Here is a 21,804-nt window from a genome sequence, read left to right as displayed (position 1 = left end):
TAGAATACAGCAGTTTGAGAGGATATCCCTTCTGTGATTAGTTTACAAATGCAATAAGATGTCACTTCCATCTTGGTTGAAGACTCTCATTGCCTTCTTGATTTCCATGTCTTGATGGAGCAAGTTGCCATGTTGTGAGCTGCTCTTTGGAGAGGCCCACAGGGCAAGGGACTGAGGGCAGCCTCCAGCCAAGAGCCAGCAGAGGACTAAGGCCCTCAGTCCAACAACCCCCGAGATACTGAATGCTGCCCACAGTCATGTGAGTGAGCTTGGAAGTGGATCCTTCCCCAGTCCAGCCTTCAGATGAGACCCCAGCACCAGCTAGCAGCTTGACTGCAGCCTCATGAGAGACCCCAAAGCAGAGAACTCAGCTAAGCCAGGCCCAGACTCCTGACCCACAGAAACTGTGAGATAGTTGTCTTAAACCACAATTTTGGGGGGTAAACTGTTACGCAGCAACAGATAACTAATACAATGGGTCTGGACTCAGATTGCAAAGGGCGAGTGGGGTGGGGGGAGCAAAACCGTAGTCACCAGACTACCACACGTGTAAAGGATCCAAAATAAGTCATTTCATTTCTCAGTTTCAGTTTCCTTTCCCACAAAATATTTCTTAATCTGCTTGTTACTACCTCCCCATATGAGAAGATCCTTGGAACAAGTACTAGAGCTGTATGCAAAGTAGTGCATCTAACATGGGGATGTGTTTAAGACTCTAACACGAGCATCCCAGAGTTCACAGTCATCTAACCCACAGCAATCAATGTCTGAGATTCTTCTCCATGCCTCCCCTGTAGAAACTTTTCACAGATGAGGAATGGAGAGCATAGAGTTAAAACTATGTTGACAATGTGTCATTGAGGATGGATTCGTGAGCATGAAGGATAAAACTTACTTTTTAATAGCAATCAGTTCCCCAGACTCGATGCTTCTTCCCAGCAGGACGGAACCATAGGTTCCATCCCCGAGTTGCTTGATGGTTGTGTATCTATTCATGGTGTGCCCGCTCAGGCCGGACACTCATCTCAGGGCCGAGGCGGATCAGTCCTGCAGCCGCAGCAGACCTCCCCGGAGTGTAACCAGATTTTTCTATGGCAGCACCAGCACAAGGTACTCAATAGAACGTGACTATCTCCCAAATACATATTTTCAAAGATGAGTCTTCTGCCTGTAGAGAAAAATGAAAGACAAGGATAAATGTTAATGTATATTCTAAGTCTGTCTAAATCAGGGGCCAGCTGTAACCCCCAGCCTGCCACCTGTTTTTTTGTAAATAAAGTTTTATTGGAACACAGTCATGCCCACTCACTTGCATATTGTCTGCAGCTGCTTTCACGCTACACAGCAGAGTAGGTGTGACACAGACTGTATGACCCACAAAGCCTAAGGGATTTATTATTGTACCCTTTACAAAAAAAAAAGTTTGTTAACCTCTGGTTTAAATAATGCTCTTTTCCAATTTTTTATAAAATGAGGCATAGCGTTCTTGGAAAGTGATTTATCACTGACTCAGAAATGAATCAGCTGCAATTTGATGCCTTTCTGCTGACTAACCACTGTAGGCAAACAGGACATGATAACTACGGTCGATAGAAATTGCTGAGCTACAAGAATCCATGCTAAATATACTGTGTTATGTGTAATTCAGCTACAATTAACAATGTAAACATACAAAGGCCAAGAAATGCTTAAATTAAGGTTCTCCTGATATAGAACTTACATGTGCTCCATGAACTGTTTGTGGCTAGGCAACAACGATATTTTATTAATATTATTTTTATTACTAGATATTCAGAAGCTAAACAAAGAACTAGTAATTTTTTAAGGCCTGTATGTAGGGTGTGTCTCTTTTAAAGTTCTTCAGTTGTGTTCTTTAAAAAGATAAGTCATAGGACTTCCCTGGTGGAGCAGTGATTAAGAATCCGCCTGCCAATGCAGGGGACATGGGTTCGAGCCCTGGTCCGGGAAGATCCCACATGCTGCAGAGCAACTAAGCCCGTGCGCCACAACTACTGAGCCTGTGCTCTAGAGCCCGTATGCCACAACTACTGAAGCCCACGTGCCACAACTACTGAAGCCCATGCGCCTAGAGCCCATGCTCCGCAACAAGAAAAGCCACCACAATGAGAAGCCCACACACGTGAGGAAAAGTAGCCCCCGCTGGCTGCAACTAGAGAAAGCCCGCGCGAGGCAACGAAGACCCAATGCAGCCAAAAATAAATAAATAAATAAATTTATAAAGAAAAAGATAAGTCATTGATTTTTCATTTATAAAATTGAGTGTCATTCAGTCTGCCTATAATAAAGAAAATGCAGTACATAACTTAAGTGATTGTAATGCCTTTAGGCAAACATTAATAAAATGTAAATGCTTAAATAAGAACACTAAAGACATTAAAAAAAATACATCTGTCAAACTAATAATCTGAAAAATCAAAAGATCGGAAAAGAATGATGGAATAAGTGACATTCTGCATCTAAGTCCAGTCAATGCAGCTTCTCCTTCCAGAAGAATTCCAGTCAATAAATGTAGAAGGAAAGAGGGAAATAAGAAATTCGTTATTAGGCAAACGTCACAATTTGTTGCAGACAAGAATTGCCGATGGATGCAAATATTGGTCGATGAACGTTTGAGGAGAAACAGGCTATTCGCATAGTTTCCAAGTATCTTTGGGAATTCCCTGGCAGCCCTTTCACTTACCAGGCCCAGTTTCTTCGATCCCTGGTTGGGGAACTAAGATCCCACAAGCCAAATGGAGCAGCCAAAAAAACAAAGTATCTTTAAGACATTTATTAATGTCAAAGGGAAAGATGGTAACTCTACAGGCAGAAATCTAACAGAAACTTCCTTACCCAAGTGATCAAGTTCAACATCAACATTACTAAGACATACGACACCATGTACCCTGGATATTATGCTCTGAGGAGGGCACACCATCACCTCTGTGGTGTTCTGTCAAAAATGCAGAACCTTAATCCACTCATGAGAAAACGTCAAACTCAAAATGAGGGATATGCTACAAAAAACTGACCGATACTCTTCAAAAGTGTCAAGATCATAAAAGGCAAGGACAGACTGAGGAACTGTCACAGATTGGAGGCAAAGAAGGAGACATGACAACTAAACACAATGTGAGAACCTGAATAAGATCCCAGAACAGATAAAAGACATTAGCAGAAAAGTTGGTAAAATTTGAATAAGGTCATAGTTTAGTTAATAGCACTGTGCCAATGCTAACTTCCTGAGTTTGATCATTGTTGTACGGTTATAGAAGATGTTAATATTAGGGTAAGCTGGGTGAAGAATCGCTAAGAACGGTCTGTACTATTTTTGTAACATTTCTGAAAGTCTAAAATCAGTTCAAAATTAAAAATTAAAAAGTAATTCTAGTCTATGTTTTTGTGAAGGCTGTGCATGACCTTGAGAAACCTTAAGAACTGTAAAAGTTAATCCTGATTTCACCATATTCTACCATATAACTGGAAAACCTTTTAGAGATCAAGCCTCCCCACCCCTCCCCCACTCATTCCCATTTCCCCACAGAACCATTTTAAGGCCTCCGGTTTGAAGAGCATTTTCCTTCTTTTGAAGCTCTACAGGATCAGACACCCTACAACTTACTTCAGCAGCTCTTTACAGTGATAGATTCCATTGCTGATTAACAAATATTTCTAAAGCACTTCCTGTGTGACAGGCCCTATGTTAATATCTGGGGATACAAAGACCAATAAAATACAGTCCTTTCTTTTTTTTTTTTAAAGATCTTAGAGTCTCATGGCAGAGGATGAGAGAGGGTGGATGCATAACTCATGAATATGCACTAAGATGTTTCACGTACACTGAGGGTACAGGATGTGGGGAGCGGTTAAGGAGAAGGCCCCCTGGCTTCTAACTTGGTTGATTCCAATTGGGCTCAGGTGGGCAGTAAGAAGAGTCTTCATAAAAGACTGAGTCTTGAAGGAAAAAGAAAAGTAGGTGTTTTGTAATGTAGGGGATTCTAGCATTCCAAGGAGCAGAAAAGAAGGCACAGGGGCTTGAATCTGGGGTGGAGGGGAAGGTGGGAGCTTGGAACTGGAAAGAGATAACCCCAGAAGTTTGCTTGTTGAGAGCCTCAAATGACATTTCAAAAAACATAAGGCTTTGACTAGATCCTATACTAAAGGAGAAGAGAACACTATAAAGGACATTAATGGAAACAATTAGGATATGGATGCTAGATTAAAGTATTGTATCTGTATTAAATTTACTAAAGTTGATGCCTGTCCTGTGGTTGTGAAACAGCATAGTCTTATTCTAAGAAAATACACCCTGAAGGATTTGTAAGCAAAGGACCATAATATATGCAATTTATCCTCAAGTGGTAAAACAAAAATTCTGTGTGTGTGTGTGTGTGTGTGTGTGGAGAGAGGGAGAGAGAGAGAACAAATACACAGTGGGGTAAAATGTTAACACAAGGTAAACTGGGGAAAAGGTGTATGGGTCTTCTTTGTACTGTTCTTGCAACTCTGTATGTTTGAATTATTCTAGACTAAAAGTTTAAAAAAATTCTCAAAATGGTAGAGGAAGGAAATCTTTAAAAAGATAATACATATCTTAAGCATTTTTTTCAGCCTAAAACATTTTAATGTAGATTTACTTAATAAAACCTAATATGAACTTGCTCGTAAGACAGAACACATCATACATCATGGCTCCGCCACTTCACGATTTGTGCATTGTGGACTGTTTTGGATTCAAGGTGTGTCTCAACATAACACAGAAAGAGCATTTGGGCCACAACATAAGCAATTTTGGGCTCTGTGTTTGTTTTCCCCTCTTTTTCTTTTTCATATTTATCTCCATCTATTTTTGATATGACATATGATTTCTGCATCATTCATAATTTCATTTTCCAACAAATTAAAATTCCCAAATCACTGTTGTATGTCATCTTCCTTAAAAAAAAAAAATCACTGGAACTTTGATCTGTCAAAAATCAGCTAACTAATAAATTACATGCTTTATTTATTTATTTTTTTAAAGTAGGCTTTGACCTAGAGACAGTGAGAAGTCAATTAAGGTTTTTTTTTAACAAGAAAATAACATGATCAGATTTGTATTTTGTAATCCAGTTAGTTTTCTTAATGTCCAACCGAAACCTGCCTATTCTAATTTAAGCTAACTTCCTCACGCTTTGTTTTTTGTGTGTGTGAATATAAAGAAACTATCTCACGAAAATGTGATGTACATCAAATTAGTAATCAAGTGTGTATCTCTCAACTTCCTCTTGCTGTAATTACACAACCTTTCCTCATAGGACCTGTTTTCCACTCCTTTAATTATCTTTGGCATTCATCTCTGAATCCTCACGCATTTCTCCATGTCTTTGATGAACTGTGGCAACCAAAACTTAATAACGATCTACATTCCAGTAGCCTGTGGGCTCTCCCCCACTTTTTTTGCAATGGCATTATATATAATAACAATAATTCATATCTATCAATTATTAATCATAGAAGTCTTTCTTTGATAGTTAGTTCCTCATCTACTAAAACTGCATAATTCGGACAATGTCTTCCTAGATTATCACTGAGAAAAAGCTATCTTGAAAAAATTAAGAACTTTACTGAAATCGTGATAGAATGGGTCATTCATTCAGTATACAGTCACCCTATGATTCCTCCTTGTTACTGTCCGTCACATTATCATAGAACAAAATTCAATTTCTCTGGCAAGATTTGACCCTCACCAACACGTGGCGGTTGCTTTTTAATTTTATTTCAGGTAATTACATACCGACTGTAAAATGGATCAGACTAGAGTCTCTTCAGGCACTGAAGTCAGGTTGACAATTTTATTCAAACTTTACCAAGATGCCAAGCACTATGCAAGGCTTCTGGGGCACATTATGGATAAGAGAAGGGTCCTTCCTTTAAATAACTACTGATCAACACGTACATGGAAAATGTAGGAAACGCTATAAGCCCATGGTAGAGAGAGCAACAAACTCTTGGGAGGAGGGAGAGATCAGACACCCCTTCAGAGAAGAGGTAATATTGAGGTTTGAAGAATGAGCAAAGTTTTATTACACAGAAAAGGGAGAGAAAGGAATTACAGATGGAGGAAACTCTGCAAAAGGTTGGTGGGTATAAGAGCTTGGCATGTTCACGAGAGCTTACGGTTCCTACGCTGGGTGAACAACAGAATCACCTGGGGAACTTTTAACAAATACTGATGCCCAGGCCCCGCCTCTAAGAGTCAGGTTGAGGGTGGGGACTGAGTTTTGATAGTTTAGAAAGCCCTCCAGGGGACTGTAATGTGCAACCCCACTATGAAGTACAGGGCTAGGACATAAAAGCCACGGAGGGCAGTAAGGAAATGCAGGGAATGGCTAGAAACTTAGGGTGAGGCCCAGCTGTGAGGGCGTATATCTGTCATGCAGGAGTTTGGTCTTTACCCTGCCACACGGGAGCTCTCTGGGGCTTTTAAGCAGGGAAATGACATGAGGGAGATCCCCCTGGACTATTCAAACTGATGTTAGAATAGAGAGACTAGAGGCAGAGAGACTAGATGGAGGTTACTGCAATAGTCAGGTGAAATATGTGGAAGGCCTGAACAAAGGCACCAGACAGGATGAATGTTATAGAGAGTAGGAGACACAATGGGTTCTGTTTTCTAAGGTGTTGAATTTGAGATATGTACAAAACCTCTCACTGGAGATGCTCTAAGGTTGCTTTATTTTTTTTCCCCAAAGATAGTGCATTATTGGAGTTCTTATTAGGAGGAGAACATTCAGACAATGTTAATACCTTGCACAACTCTGGGGTACTCATAGAACACTACATGAATGGTGTCCACTGGAGTTTTGCAACATGGCAGCTGTGGGTCCGGAACAAGGGACATGACAACCTCAACATACCCCTGAATTACTGTTCAACTTTGGATGACAAACTTCAAGAAAGATATTAAAGAACATAATAAGGGGCCTAAATGAAAGCACGAGAAGAGTAGTTGAAGAAACAGAGAATACATGAAGAAAAAGGGACTTAGGAAGCTGTGGTGATTGTTTCAAGGGTACAAAGGAGTATCAGAGAGGAGGGTTAGTTACACTATATACAGATCTAGAGAACAGAACCATGACAACTATCTGAGCTTTCTGTTCTCTAGTGAATTATTTCCAAGTGGTATTATTCAAATTAGCATTAGACAAAAAGTAGCATTCAACCCATGGTCAACTCTGAGCATATCCTAGCAGGAAGTGGTTACTGACTTTTGAGATCAGTATTGTTCAGTTGTTCATCATTTTTGTGGTGGCCTGAATATGATGACTCATGTTTTACTCTGAAAGGAAAGGACGAAAACAACAGGGTGATGGACAACGCACTAGGAAAAAGAAGGGCGATATGAAAAGAATGGCAACTGATGCCATTGCTGATCTACCCAATAGCAATGGTCCTCTTGCTGCTTAGTTTATAGGACTCTGATTTTATTCACAATTCAATACAGTCAGGGATGGCAGCCACCTACTACAGCCCCAGGGCATGAACAACGATCAGTTGAAGCCAAGCCAAACAATTCCATTGTACTTCCTACCGAATACTGTTTAGGAGTGGGACTATGGCTCTGACTTATGAGACGGAAAGGAAAGTGAGCTGGTGAGGGAAGAGAAGGGCTTCTGAGAGGGAATCTACCCTTTGATAGAGACAGCTGACAAAGAGGTTGCCCTGTGTTTCTGCCTTGAACATGGTTGTATAAAGCTGTAATATTCAGAGCTGAGACAGTCTTCTGGTGATTATGAGACGTCAGCTCTAAAGATGAGAATCCCAACTGCTGAGGATGGATTAAAAGAAAGAAGCTGAATCCTGGATGACATCACTGGGCTGCTGCACGATCCCTGAAAATATCTGCTTTAGATTTCTTGTTATATGACCTAATCAAAAGTCTTTGTTGCTGAAGCCACCATCAGATATTCTGTCAAGGACAACTGAAAGCATTCCTCTGGAACACACACAGTGACCAGGGAATGGCCCTTGGGGTAAGTTTCTGGCAGGGTAGAGACGACCAGAGTGCTACAGTTGTACAAGCAAGAAGTCACCATGTGGACCACTAGCCAAAAATCTCAAGGAAGGCTTAGGGCCACTGATCCCTAAATAATGGCTAATTTCTCTCGTCAAGGACATGTCATTTACTGATCCATGCATCACTGGCAAAAACCAATTTAAAAAATTTTTCCTTACTAACAATATTAGTTTTCTACAGCTGCTGTTCATGAATTACCATAAACTTGGTAGCTTAAAACAGCAGAAATGTATTCTCTCACATTTCTGGAGCCCAGAGTCCAGAACCAGTATCACTGGGTCGAGATCAAGGTATTGGCACCTCCTCCAGAGGTATTGGCTCACTTCCTCCTTGTCTCTTCCAGCGTCTGGTGGCTGCTGGTGTTCCTTGGCTTGTGGCCACATCACTCCAGTCTCTGCCTCTGTGGTCACACTGACTCCTCTCTGTGTCCAATCTCCCTCTGCTTCTCTCTTACGAGGACTAGTGTTTCCATTTAGGGCCCACTAAACCTATCTCCATTTAGAGATAGGTTTATCTCCCCATCTCAGATTTCTTAATTTAATCACACCTACAAAGTCTATTTTGCCAAATAAGGAAAAATTCACAGGTTCCAGGGACTAGGACCCAATATCTTCACGGGATAGATACCACCATCCAATGAAACCTCCCAAAGACTCCCACAGTCATCTGAGCTATGGCAGCCGTGGTTTTCTATTCATACAAAGTTGCGTGTCTTAGGAATGAAATCAAGAATCTAATGCTTAGTTACCCAATGAACAAAGGCAGTCCTTTTTGAACGATAGAGAGTATTTCTCTTTAACTCTACAAAGCAGACAAGACTTCACAATTCTGGCTGAAATCTCAGTAGATGACATTAGCATACGGAGGTTCTACCCTGTGTGGACCAGGGGCCGCAAACAGGCAGGCTGAGGATGGAATTCACAGATATGCTTTGAGTTTATATTTTAAAATGGGAACTTTCATATAAATATCGAGATTTGGGGTAGCTCTAGAAAAACTGAAGAGCTAATAACACAAGGTCCTTTGTCCTCTGTGGGAATAAAAAGCTAGACAAGGGTGGTCACTGGCCTTTTAGGCCAAGCGTGAGCTCTCTATCCCGTCACTGTCCCCAACCTCCCTGTGTCCCTAAAATGAATGTCGTGGCAGTTGCTAATTTTTTTTTTTTAGTTGCCATTTATTTTTGCACCTTCACGGCCACTTGTTTTACTAGAAGAAAAATATTTCTCTATTCCTCTGCCTATATCAAAAGTAACAAAGGAAAAAGCCCGGAAAAAAACCTCATTCGAAGAAAAACTGGAGGGAAAGAAAAATTGTGGTTCTCTTTTTAAAAGAGAAGAGCAACTCCCTACCGTTTAACAAGCACATACCCAGCTTCCTTGATTCTTGTACATTTCCTCCTCTGCCCCTGAGAGCATGTGAATTCACAGTTCCTGGTATAGACAGTCACTACTGCCTGGGAAGTGAATGGGGTGTAACAGCCCATCCATTAACTTGGGGAATCAGCTAACATGTTAACGGGCAGTACTTCTAAATACCACTCAGACTCCAAGAATGAACTTGGATAATCACTCACTATAACCAATCCACACGTAGCTTACTAATATATCAAATAAGCCAAAAAGGTAATAATAATAATAATTTCAGAACTTACTATGTATACCGTACTGTTATAAGTGCTTTGCATATATTAATCCATTCAGTCCTCACAACGGCACCAGGTAGGTACTATTATTATTACCCCTATTTTACAGATAAGGAATCTGAGACACCAGCTACTTGTTCAAGGTTATGCAACTAATAAGTGTTGGCAGTGAGATAGGAACCTGGGCCGACTGCACCAAACTTAGGGGAGAGATTGCAAAAGATCCAAAGGTTATGAAATCTTTTGAGGATCTGAGAACCAGAGGAATTAAAAGAAGTACTTTGTAGCTCAAAGTCCAAATATGGAAACCGGTGATGTGGCCATGCTCTAGTTGGCCTCATTCTACAATCGAACTGCAGTGGACCGAGTGGGGACCTTGCCCGCAGCCACTGCCTACAGGGGAGGCAAGTGATTGCAGACAAAGAGGAACTGAGTCCCAGTTTCCACTCGGCACAGACCTCCTGTGACTCGGAGCATCTCTTGGCCCTCGGGTTAATTTCTGTGAGGTGAGGGCACGGGACTTAATGAAGCAAGGTGGTTTCCTGCGCCATTGTTCTGTGGTTCTGTGGCTCTCTGGGTCAGGAATCAAGCTGGCACTTGTCTAAGAAAAAAAACAGATCAACATTTCCACCTTTCCCATCACATGCACAAAAGCTAGCAAAGAGCAGACAGTGCCCCAGAGGGACCCTGTGTGCTATACATCATCTCCCTTCCAGAGCAGGATAAGTGTCTCACTGTCTCAGCCAGACCCCAAAGCTCAGAATCTACTCCTTTTCCTCCCTCTGAGTCCAGCTCAAACATCACCTTTCCAGGGCCTCCTGTCCCAACCTGCACAGACACAGCCAACGGCTCTCTCCCCAAGAGGCCACAGTGCCCTGTCCCCACTCCCCAGTGGTCAATGACATGCAGGCCTGTCCCGGACAGTCACCACGCTTCTTTCATTTCTGCTCTCATACCTCATGCTCTGCCTACACTAGCAGGTACTCATGGTTTGAATGGTCAAAACATGAATTTTAGTCTTTGCTATGTATCTTCTGTACCACCCTTGGTAAGTATCTCAAAACAGAATGCTTCTATTTCTTCATGTGCAAAGTCATGGTACTCAGATTGTTTGCCCTGAGCAGAAATGTTCTGAAGTTCTGAAATGGGAGAATAGTAAATACTGCAGAAAGGCTAAAGCAGGCAGGCTGCCTGGGCCCTCCCACCATGGTGCTGGAATTACTGGGTCTCAAAGAATCACAGAAAGGTCCCCACAGTGTCGTCAGATCAGGCCTTCGGCTTCTGGGTTAGGCTGTACCCAACTCACAGAGCAGCACAGCTGTATTTTGCTTTCAAAGGGTTCCAGACAAACTTTGAAATGAATGCTATGGTTTTTCTGGCTAGGTGACATTGGGGAAACCTTCCTGCGGTCTGTCCCAATTCCCTCCCCTCGGCTCAGTCCTCAGTAGGGCAGATCATCTGCTCACGGCCGGGCTCTCACACCGGGTGCCCTGCTCATTCCCAGCCTGGGAAACCAACCAGGCAACGGGTGGTCCGCTCTTTAGTTTGAAAACTTAAGAGTCACTGAATAAATGCCACAATTACTCATTTTTTAAGATAGGAGACAGAAAATTGTACGCAAAAGTGGGCATCTCTGGGAGTCGGGGTTTACCAGCGCCACTTCCACCATTCAGACCTGTGTGAAGAGCTTTTCTCCCTGAGCCTTGATCGTTTTCCACTGAAAAGATGCCACTGCTTTCACCCGCCCTCATCGGGAAACTAGATCATGTGCAAAATCACTCAATGGCCCTTCTCCTGGCACTTCTGAGTTCCATTTTACCTTAACTGGCATGAATGCTAGGTTCGAACATTTCATAACTTTACAAGAGTAAAGTTAATAGTGTTACATTTCTAAAGTTAATATTGTTACATTGTTACATTACATCATTACATTTTTAAAAGGTACTAAAAATAATACATTTGTATTTCTAATTTTTCTCTCTGGGACCTAATTCTTCTACCCACATACATTTTAGCAAGAATGTCCTTTAAATATTTTGCCTCTTGGACCAGTGCTTTTTTCTGCACTGGGGACAGCAGCTACAATGCCCAAAGAGCCTCCTTTATTGTGGAACGTGCTCTGCCTTTCCTGTGACAAGGAGCACATTAAAGAAGCTTCTGGCTACTGCCTTAATTGGAAGGATGGGAGAAGAGGATCCGTTACCTGGGCTGCCCTCTTCTATTCCCCAGAGACTGTTTCATGCCCTGACCTCCCTCACATCCTTCAACCCCAGCTTCTGAAAGGAGAATTCATGCACCAGGTCCTAAATCCCAGGAGAAGGGTCTACCACTTCCCATCACTTCTCCCACAAAGGGCGCTGTGCCCCGAACCTAAAGTAAAGTCTTCCATTGCTTGTAGATTATTTCTAAACTAGGACCCATCATTCTATGTGGTGTGTGGGCTGTGAAGAACCGAAGGGAAAGGAAATATTGAAGACCCAGAGGAAGAATAAATTTCCTCTGACTTGTGGGAAACTGCGGATGAGTTGGGGTGACAGTCTCCCAGCTTCACGCAGGCGGTGGCCGTGGTCCCAGCCCCAGGTGGCTCACCTGATTGCCACCCTCTGTTCTAAGGGTGGGCAAGGGAGGGCGAGGTGAAGATGAGGGAGTGAATCAGAACATGTCACACATTCAAGCGCTACTCAAATATCACAGCACGTTTAACTCAGGGCTGATCTTACGCAGCGTAAGATGCTTCACCACCATGTGTAACAACAAACAAATCAATAAAACATATTGAGGAAGTAAAGGCTTAACATAAAAATAAAATAGAGCAGGTGTCAGCAAATGTTTTCTGTGAAGGGCCGGTAAATACGTTAGGCTGTGAGGGTGACATGTTTCTGGCACAACTATTCAAATCCTCTGCTGTAGCACAAAAGCAGCCACAGATGACACGTAAACAAATGGGCACGGCTGCATCCCGGTACAAGTCTATTTACAAAAACAGGCAGCCGGCAGGACATGCCTGCAGGGCATGATGTGTGGACCCCTGAAGCACAGGAAACCTTGCACGGAGGCAGAGCACTTTAGCCCTTTCCACATAATCCTCATTTACCTGTGGGTCACAGGGTTACATATACAGACTGTGTGTATCCTGAGAATATAAGCTTCCTGTGGGCAGAAATTTTGTTATGTTCACAACTGTATTCCCAGCAACCAGACAAGTACCTGGCATCCGGTTGGCCCAAATAGGTGCTCAAAATAAAGATGTGTTGAATGAATAAATTAATGAATGAGTAACTTATGGGTTTATAAAGGGTCACTTTGTTAATTTTCCTATACCATCAACCCCACTCCTACTGCCATCCCTCATAGATTCTTTACAAAACTGAACAGCTCTATGGAGACTAGGGCACAAAAATTATGAATGCTTCTAAAAGCTTTTATAACAATTTAGGAAAACATTTGCTTTTTAACAGCTAAGATTACAGGTAGGCATATATAACTTACTTTTTTCTCACTCGGTTTCGTCTGGTTAAACCAATCATCAGTAAATTCACTTTCAAAGCACAGGCAGTGTCCAAGAGGACAGAACCATTAACTCTTGTCTTCTCGGAACTACAAACTCATGCAGATAGTAACTTTCATGATATTGTGAAATATGTAGGTGGACATTACACCACTACTCCTTTATCTTCTTGGTTCTGGGCCATTATCTTTTATATTAACCACGAGAGCAGTCACATGTTATCAGCACTTTATCATAGACCACACTACACCTATAGAAAGATAAAAAATGACTCACATTGATCGTTCCTCACAAATACGTGGCTCTCACAAGCCCTCGGCCATCACTGTACACTTATCAAGTGGCTACTAAGAGCATGGTGGAAATAACACTATTGTGTTATTTTATTTTAAAAACAGTATTTTTTAAATTAAAAAAAAACTGAGGATGACAAACAAAATCTAGGAAAAAGTGAAAGTAAGTTAATATATAACAACGCTAATTAGCATAGATTGAATGCTCAGTTTAATAGGACCTAAGTTCAACATGGGCACAGTATCTTATTGAGGAAACCTGACTATAGAATCAGATTTTTTTTTCCCTATAAGGGACCTGAATGATCACCACCCCCACCCTCACTTCACAGCTGAGATGCTGCGGCCTAATGGACAGAATTCTTGTTACCTTCAGGGCAGCAGAGTTTTAAATGTGTGAATATAAGAAATGTTTTCATAGTCGATTAAAGATGTAACAAATGCTCCCACTTCCCCTTCTGCAAAAAGTACATGAAGGTATTGCTAATCCTGAAACTACATAGAAAAAAAAGTGGCAGCTCTCCAGAGATGTGTTTTCTCCAAACTCTGAGACAGCTTCAAAAGTCGGCGCTCCCAGGATTTGAAACCAGCTGCACAGGTGAGTTCAAACCCAGGCACTTCTTTCTACGAAGGTTTCGACTTTCAAAGCACAGTGACTTACTTCACTCTGTATGACAGACTCTAGGTCCATCCACCTCACTACAAAATAACTCAATTTCGTTTCTTTTTATGGCTGAGTAATATTCCATTGTATATATGTGCCACATCTTCTTTATCCATTCATCTGTTGATGGACACTTAGGTTGAAGTAAGTCAGAAAGAGAAAAACAAATACCGTATGCTAACACATATATATGGAATCTAAAGGAAAAAAAAAAAAAGGTCATGAAGAACCTCGGGGCAAGACGGGAATAAAGACACAGACCTACTAGAGAATGGACTTGAGGACATGGGGAGGGGGAAGGGTAAGCTGTGACAAAGTGAGAGAGTGGCATGAACATATATACACTACCAAACGTAAAATAGATAGCTAGTGGGAAGCAACCGCATAGCACAGGGAGATCAGCTCGGTGCTTTGTGACCACCTAGAGGGGTGGGATAGGGAGGGTGGGAGGGAGGGAGACGCAAGAGGGAAGAGATATGGGAACATATGTGTATGTATAACTGATTCACTTTGTTATAAAGCAGAAACTAACACACCATTGTAAAGCAATTACACTCCAATAAAGATGTTAAAAAAAAAAAAAAAAAAGCACAGTGAGCCAGGCACTTAAAGTGCAAGGACGCTTCCGTTTCCTTGGAAGGAATCAAGAAAGGAAGCTCTCCGCTTGGATTGAGTATTTCCCTAGGATCTGTTGAGCAGTAGAATTTTCCGAGCATCAGACAGCACCTCACGAGGAGCAGAGAGAGTGAGCGTGAATTCCACATCAACCTTGGTTACCATCTCGAGGGGACCCTCCACTGCTTCTACTTCTTTGGCTACAAGTAAAGATGCCTCTGATTTCTTCCTTCCATAACTTAGCATTTTAATGCAATCTGCCCCAGGAATTGATTTACTTCAGCAAATTGCTTTTACCAGGTAATTTTCTTGAACACACAGGTGTACTAATAAGGAAGTTAAAACCCTTTCAAGGAAAGCACAGCCACAACCTAGGACACGGTTACACTGTAGATATGGGTGTAAGTCATCTGGCGCACACCTCTGCATGTTCTCCGGGTCACCTACAGCAACCACAAACACTGAGGTCCACAGATAGGAGGTTTCTGATGCTCTAGTTACAGGCCTTTCTTAGAAGGTCATGGTCAAGCAAGAGAGCTGATGAGAAAATTTACAGTTAAGACACTATTCACAGGCTGACAGATCAACATACAAAGAAAGGTCACTGTGCCCAGAATTCTGCCAAGAAATCGCTAGGCAACATGTCCTACCATAAATACATACCCTCACAAGCAGAAAAACAGAAGTGCTACGTACAACTCCAACTCAGCAAGAGCCTGCAAAATGAAATGTAGGAGCTTGCTGCAAAGAAGCAGTGAAAAAAAAAATTTAAAGGCAGTTGTGTTCCTGGCAAGGTTCAGGCGGAAAAACAGCAACAGATCCCAGAAGCAGAGCTGTCACCAGGAATAACCTAAGCTCAAGCTGTTTTAAGTAAGGGCAGGATAACACTTACTAAGGATTCTGCATGGCTGCCATCCCCTGGGCCTCCAGACCCAGCCATGACTTGACTCCAAGTCAGCTGACAAACATCTACCAAATATTTGCTACATGTTCAGGGCTCTCCCAGTCACTGGAGGGATGAGCAGATTTTTTCAGGTGTGTTCCAGGTGCTGTTCAGGCACCAAGACCATCTCCACACTGCAGCCAGGTGGGGAGGCATTTCCCCTATTTTACACGCGAGGACTAATGCTTGGAGAATCCATAAGGTCACATGAGTACTGAGGAGTGAGGCCCCGACCTCAATTCTGCCTGACTTCAAAGCCCACAACCCCACATTACCATGCAGAAAATATGGCTTCTGCCCTAAAGAGGCTTAAAATAACCTAAACCAATGAGAGATCAATATAAGCCCTCGAGCTTCCGTGGTGGCGCAGTGGTTAAGAATCTGCCTGCCAATGCAGGGGTCACGGGTTCGAGCCCTGGTCCAGGAAGATCCCACATGCCGTGGTGCAACTAAGCCCGTGCGCCACAACTACTGAGCCTGCGCTCTAGAGCCCGCGAGCCACAACTACTGAAGCCCGTGCGCCTAGAGCCCGTGCTCCGCAACAAGAGAAGCCACCACAATGAGAAGCCTGCTCACCTCAACGAAGAGTAGCCCTGGCTCGTCCACAACTAGAGAAAGCCGCATGCAGCAACAAAGACCCAACTCAGCCAAAAAAAAAAAAAAAAATACAAGCCCTCAATGCTAGTGTCAAAGTCAAACTTTAAAAGGTGCATTACAAAAGAAACTGGAGACTTGCAAGAGAGAGAAGAGAAATGAATAGTTAGAGAAGATGTTATAGAAGAAGTGAGGACTTAGCTTCCTCCTCTGAGGAAGGGTAAGATTTGCACAGGAGATGGGGGAGAGGGGTGAGGGTTTCTAGGACAGCGATCTGAGCAGGAACCATCCCGGCCCCCTTAGTAGAACAGGCTCGAAAGAAGACCACACCCATAGAGTGCAAAGATGTATGCTGAACTGAAAATAGAATTTAGATAGGAGGGGTGAGGCCTGATTATGAAAGGCCTTAAAAATCAGGCAAATTATTTTAGACTTGAGAGAGTTGAGAAGGGAGAGGACCTGAGGGTTGCAAGGCAAGGAGAGACGTGAGGAACTGATAGTTTTAAAAGACTAGATGGTCAAGAAGCTGAAGAAACCAGAAAGTTGTGTGTCTCATTCATTTATTCACCCATTCCATCCGTCCATCCACTCATTCAGCAAACATTTAGTGAGGACTTACTAAAAGCCAGCTTGGGGCGTTAGCTCAGAGGCTGCCCCAGTCTGCAGGAGAGTAAGGGTGAGCTTCTGGATTAGAATATGGAGGGAGGGCGCTATATAAATCACATGTCAAAGATCTTCATGACTCATTGATAGAAAGGATGAAGGAAATGAAGGAAAAGACTGTTAAAGAGAATTCCAAAAGGTTCAAGACTGACAGGATTTCCACCATTACTGGGAACCTCAAAAAACAATGAGAAGAAAACAATGAAAGTAGAAAAAGAGCTTTGATGATGTGAAACAGTCAACAAATAAAACCCCCAAAGCCTGGTTTCTTTATCCTGGTAGCCTGTTTACACACAGTCTGAAAGTAAGAAATTTCAGTGAGAAAAAAGCATTTCTTTGTGGCTAAATGCTGAGTTCCCTTGGCTAGGACAGACCTCTGCCCACTCAAACAAGCTCCATCAACCCTCCAACACATCCTTCCATCATCTGAAACTAAACTGGTCTCACTTAGAAACGTGGTTGCCCGCTCTTGCCCTGACACCAGTTTTGACTCTGGAGAAGGGGACAAGGTAAAGGGGACAGGCAGGGTCACTGTAAGGGCTGGACCTTAGGGAGCAAGCAGTGGCACAGGGTATCATTTTAAATAAAGAATCCCACCACTGCTCTTATTTCTACACCCACAATTACTGGTCCTCAAATAGACAGGAAGGCCAAATTCTTTACCAAATTGCAGTGCTTTGTTCAGAAACTATTTCAAATGTGCATATTTATGAATACATTAACTCTTAGCACAGCTAACATATGGTTGAGGCACAAATTCTTCTTAATAATTTATATGTTAACTACACAAATTTAAAACTCATTTTAATTTTATATTCAGCAAAAGTACAATTCACTTTGAGGGCACATCCTGAAAGCCCACTCACTGGAAAATGTGAGAAATGAAAACTGTACCTATCAAGCTGCTACAAAGAGTGCTCCAGGCAAAAATAGAAAACCAGTGCCAATACCTTAGAGAAGTCTAGCTCTGGATGCAAAATTCAGGGTGGTATTTTCTCAGTATAATTCAGCTTTAGCAAAAGCAGCTCTTTATTTAGTTATAAGTGGAAACGAATACTCTTTTCTGCAGAATAAGGCATTCAACTACTTTTTTATTTAAAAGTAAAAGCCCTCAATGCTAGTGTCAAAGTCAAACTTTAAAAGGTGCATTACAAAAGAAACGGTGGTTCTGTAAAGTCCTTCAGCATCCCTCTCATAACATCTACTCAGATTAGTAAGAAAGAAATCAGAGCAGAAAGAAACCCAGTGAAAAATGGTTGCACATAAATGTGTGAGGATTTCTTGCTCAGACCTCTTGCGGGACAGCCAAAGGCCTAGTCAGGAAAATTCCGAAAGCAAGTCCTCCATATCCTACCAAAGGGGCTTCAAATCGGGCCGGGATCTTTCCTTCTTTAACGCCAAAAGGTAAACACCCATCAAAATCTTCCAGACTCCGAGGAAACGGGAGTTTTTCTGCCAAGAGGGAGAGACCCACAGAACCGCGGAGAGAAACTACAGCCCGAGAGCCTCTCCCTCGCCCTCCGATCCTTCGCGGGGCCACGGCACTGGGGGCCCTCGCAGCTCCGGTCCATCGCCCCGAGTGACAGGTCACCCGGCAGAAGCCCCTAATCCCCCACCCCACTTACCGGCGCCGCGAGCACAGGCGGGGGCCCGCCCCTGCGGGGAGCGCGGCTTCTCGGAGGGCGGACGCGGAGCCGGCCCGGGAGCGGGAGCAGGAGCAGGGCGACCCCCGCTAGGACGGGCCGAGGGGTCCGCGTAGGGACGCCCGGGGGCGCCGGCGAGGGGCGCGGGCCGCGCCGCGCATGGTGAGCGGCGGGGCACCCGGCCGCTCTCCAGCCTCCGGCAGGAAAACAAACAAAAGGCAGGGAGGCTTCTGGTGGGGACGACCGGCCTCTTTCCCTGGGAAAAGTTACCCTGCAGCTCCCCTCGCTGGCCCCGCGCGTCCCTGCACCGCGGCCGGGCCGCCGGGGGCGCCGAGCCGCGCGCTCCGCTCTCCACCCGGGGCCCGCTGGAGCCCAAGGTCCCTGAGGCCCGCCGACCGCCAACGCGCCCTCCAGCTCCACACGCTCGCCTTACTGCAGATCGGCTGCCTCGGGCATCAGGATGGAGAAGTGCAGGCTGAGGATGCACGTTCGGAGGACATCTCATTACAGGTGATCGAGGTGAACACACTTTCCTGGCTTTAAAAAACGTAACTGCAGTGCCACCGAAAGTGGTTGAAGATGGCAAATCGCGTCATATCTATTTTACCATAATAAAAAATATTTAAAATAAAAACCAGACTGCCCGTTAGCATCCATTTGAACTTCAAGAGTTTTTATATTGTGAGCAACTTTAGTTTGGAAAACTGGATTGTTAGGTGGGGAACAGACTAGATAATGGTCTACAGAATCGTCCTCTGTGTGTTAACTAGTTATATGAAGTCTAACACTTAACACTTTTTAAACACTGTCACTTGTGTCGTTAGTTATATTGCGGAGGTAAATCATCCTATAAGGATTGGCCCTGAACCACTTTGAAAAAACAAATTGCTTCGAGGTCCTCGATTTAAATTCACATAAATGCCCCAAGCCGAGGGTGCTCAAACTTTAGTTGGAGGCATCAGAATCACCCAGAGAGCTTGTGAAAACAGATTGCTGGGCCCTCTCCCCAGAATTTTGGTGCTGATGCTACTGGTCAGGGAAACCACATTGCCCTAAGCAACACAGTTTTAATTAATAAAGCAGTATTCCTTTCTCACATTGTGGATCCTTCTCTGAGTTTAAATTCCCCAGCGCAGATCAATTTTCTCTCACTATCTTTGTTTTTGAATTCTAAGAACCGGAAAGATTGTTTTTTCCAAGAAGAATCTATGCAAAAGGCCTGAATCCCTCTTTCTTCTTGCTTCTGTTGAAGAAACCTGCAAGATACAGGACAAACTTCCTTAGACTTCCTGTCTCAAATGGGAAAGGGTCATCTGGCCGCTTGGCAAACGTATAACATTTATCTGCCTTCATGTTTACCTATATAACACCCAAACCATATGGCAAATGAAAATTGAACGTCATTGTCAATGAAAAGATAGGGAGACAGGAGGCAGCCTAACAAATCATATACTACTCCCAGAAAAAGTGATTTTTAAAGTATTTAAAATGATCAGTTTTAGTCAAATTCAGTTGTCCAAGCAACTGGCAAATGGACTGTCTTGATCTACCTTTAACAAGGGTCCACTGGGCTAGTAAGTGGCTTAGGTCAGTAGTCCTAGCCTCGGGAAAATTATAAGTAAGTATTATATAATATGATGAGATAATACAACCCTGTAAAGAAGCCTAGCGGATACAGTGGATACTGACCTAAAATTGAAAATTAGTAGCTATGAAACATAACAGCGTTTTAATAAAATAGGTGCTCAATTTATTGTTAAAAATACGAATTATTATTTCATTAAACTTTTTTATTTACTAGCATAATAGAAATCATCTGTGCTAACTGACTAAGCATTCAACAAGTTTAATGAAATAGACTCATTCTGAAAATATTTCAATACCCCATTCCTCATTTGCAAAACTGATCTTTTGTATTCATGAGTCACATATAACATTTTCTTCTATTATAAATCTGTACATCTAATCTTTCTCCCCTGATTTAAATTTCAAAATACAGTTTAAAAGAGGTCATTGGAAGGAAAATCATCCTTAAAAGACCTAAGCCCTAGTCTCTTAAAAACTGAAAACTAGTAAATTTTTAGTCCCCGTTAAACAAGAATGTACTTTTTATAGGTAGCTGACTTAGGATGCAAATGAAAACACACTCATCGGAAGGGTGGATTCTAATATTAAAAGACAGCAGTTGGGGCTTCCTTATTGTAGCTCACCATTCTGCACCCCTCCCATCTTTTTTCTTTTTTTTTTTTTTTTTTTTTTGCCTCTATTTTCTGAAGAAAAATGTACTGCATTACTAAGATCTAAATAAATAGAATAAAAGAAAATAATGGATAAGAGATTTAAACTCTTGTGAACTCGTGGAACCACGAGTAGGATCTTTGAAACCTGATGACTATTAGTACCCCACACCTAGTAGAAACTTTAGAAACTCCATAAATGTTTGCTGAATGAAGGTAAGAAGCCCCAAGACTAGGTTTACACAGAGCAGAGAGCATGCAAAATTCAGTATTTAAAACAATGTAAAGTGTGGGAAAATAATACTCCGCCTGACAAACAAGAGTGCCTTCTGCGGAAATGAAATCAGGTGTTTGGGCTGTAAGAAGCGGAGTCCGGACGGCAAGTGAGGGCTGGCGCTCTACGCGGAACGGCGGACTACAAATCCCAGTGCGCCGCGGGAGCCGTCTCCGCAGGACTCGGGGTTCGGAGCCGTAGAGCCGCAACGTCCTCCCGCGTTGCATGATGGGATCTGTAGTGAGACGGGCGTTGCGGGGCTGTTTTCTCTCCTCCCACTGCTTTCCTGAGCGCCTCTTTCTCAGTCTCCAGGACCGTGTCTTTAAAAAGTTTAGTCGTTATAACAGCCTGTGACGATAGTGGAATTTAACTGTCTCCCTGCAATCCCGGAGTGGGACTCTAACCACAGTCGCCGAGGATCGTGTAGTGACCGTCCCGAGCACCCAATTCGATGCCTTCGGGCCGCTTGCCTTAGGGTCTCAACTCTATAAATTTGAGTTAACTCCTGTTCAAGTTTGCGTAAGTTCACTGAGCCGAATACTAGGCTGAGTTTGGCCTTTGGCACCCCGGGCTGACCTCATCCGGGCTGTCCCTCGCGCACACAGCAAGCGAATGCCCCTCGCCCTCCACAGGGAAGTGCGCGGGCTGCGGAGCAGGGCGGCCCACGCG

The 21,804-nt window shown here is 43.1% G+C and overlaps 2 protein-coding genes across 6 annotated transcripts in view; both read right to left on the bottom strand.

Annotated features, from left to right (window-relative positions):
* Positions 1–1,033, bottom strand: part of CILK1 (ciliogenesis associated kinase 1) — a 33,750-nt gene extending 32,717 nt beyond the window's left edge. For both annotated transcript variants that reach the window (XM_082411678.1, XM_082411679.1), the window contains exon 1: positions 896–1,033. In XM_082411678.1, coding sequence (XP_082267804.1) covers positions 896–996 — 101 coding nt within the window. In that variant the 5' untranslated portion in view covers positions 997–1,033. The remainder of the gene's footprint in view (positions 1–895) is intronic.
* Positions 1,026–21,662, bottom strand: LOC309637319 (uncharacterized protein; the record flags this gene model as incomplete). 4 transcript variants are annotated; one of them, XM_082411740.1, is made up of 2 exons in its annotated part: positions 19,058–21,662; positions 1,026–1,168 (listed from the first exon to the last, which is right to left on the bottom strand). In XM_082411740.1, the coding sequence occupies exon 2, from the start codon at positions 1,143–1,145 to the stop codon at positions 1,026–1,028; it is 120 nt and encodes a 39-aa protein (XP_082267866.1). In that variant the 5' UTR covers positions 1,146–1,168; positions 19,058–21,662. The 4 variants fall into 4 exon arrangements, with proteins under 4 accessions (XP_082267866.1, XP_082267865.1, XP_082267867.1 ...); XM_082411739.1 differs by lacking the exon at positions 19,058–21,662 and adding an exon at positions 18,607–19,022; XM_082411741.1 differs by lacking the exon at positions 19,058–21,662 and adding an exon at positions 18,336–18,571.
* Positions 21,663–21,804: the final 142 nt, after the last annotated feature.

Source organism: Balaenoptera physalus (assembly GCF_965194825.1).
Source record: "Balaenoptera physalus genome assembly, chromosome: 11".
Classification (NCBI taxonomy): domain Eukaryota; kingdom Metazoa; phylum Chordata; class Mammalia; order Artiodactyla; family Balaenopteridae; genus Balaenoptera; species Balaenoptera physalus.
This window is presented reverse-complemented; position numbering and strand designations above follow the sequence as displayed.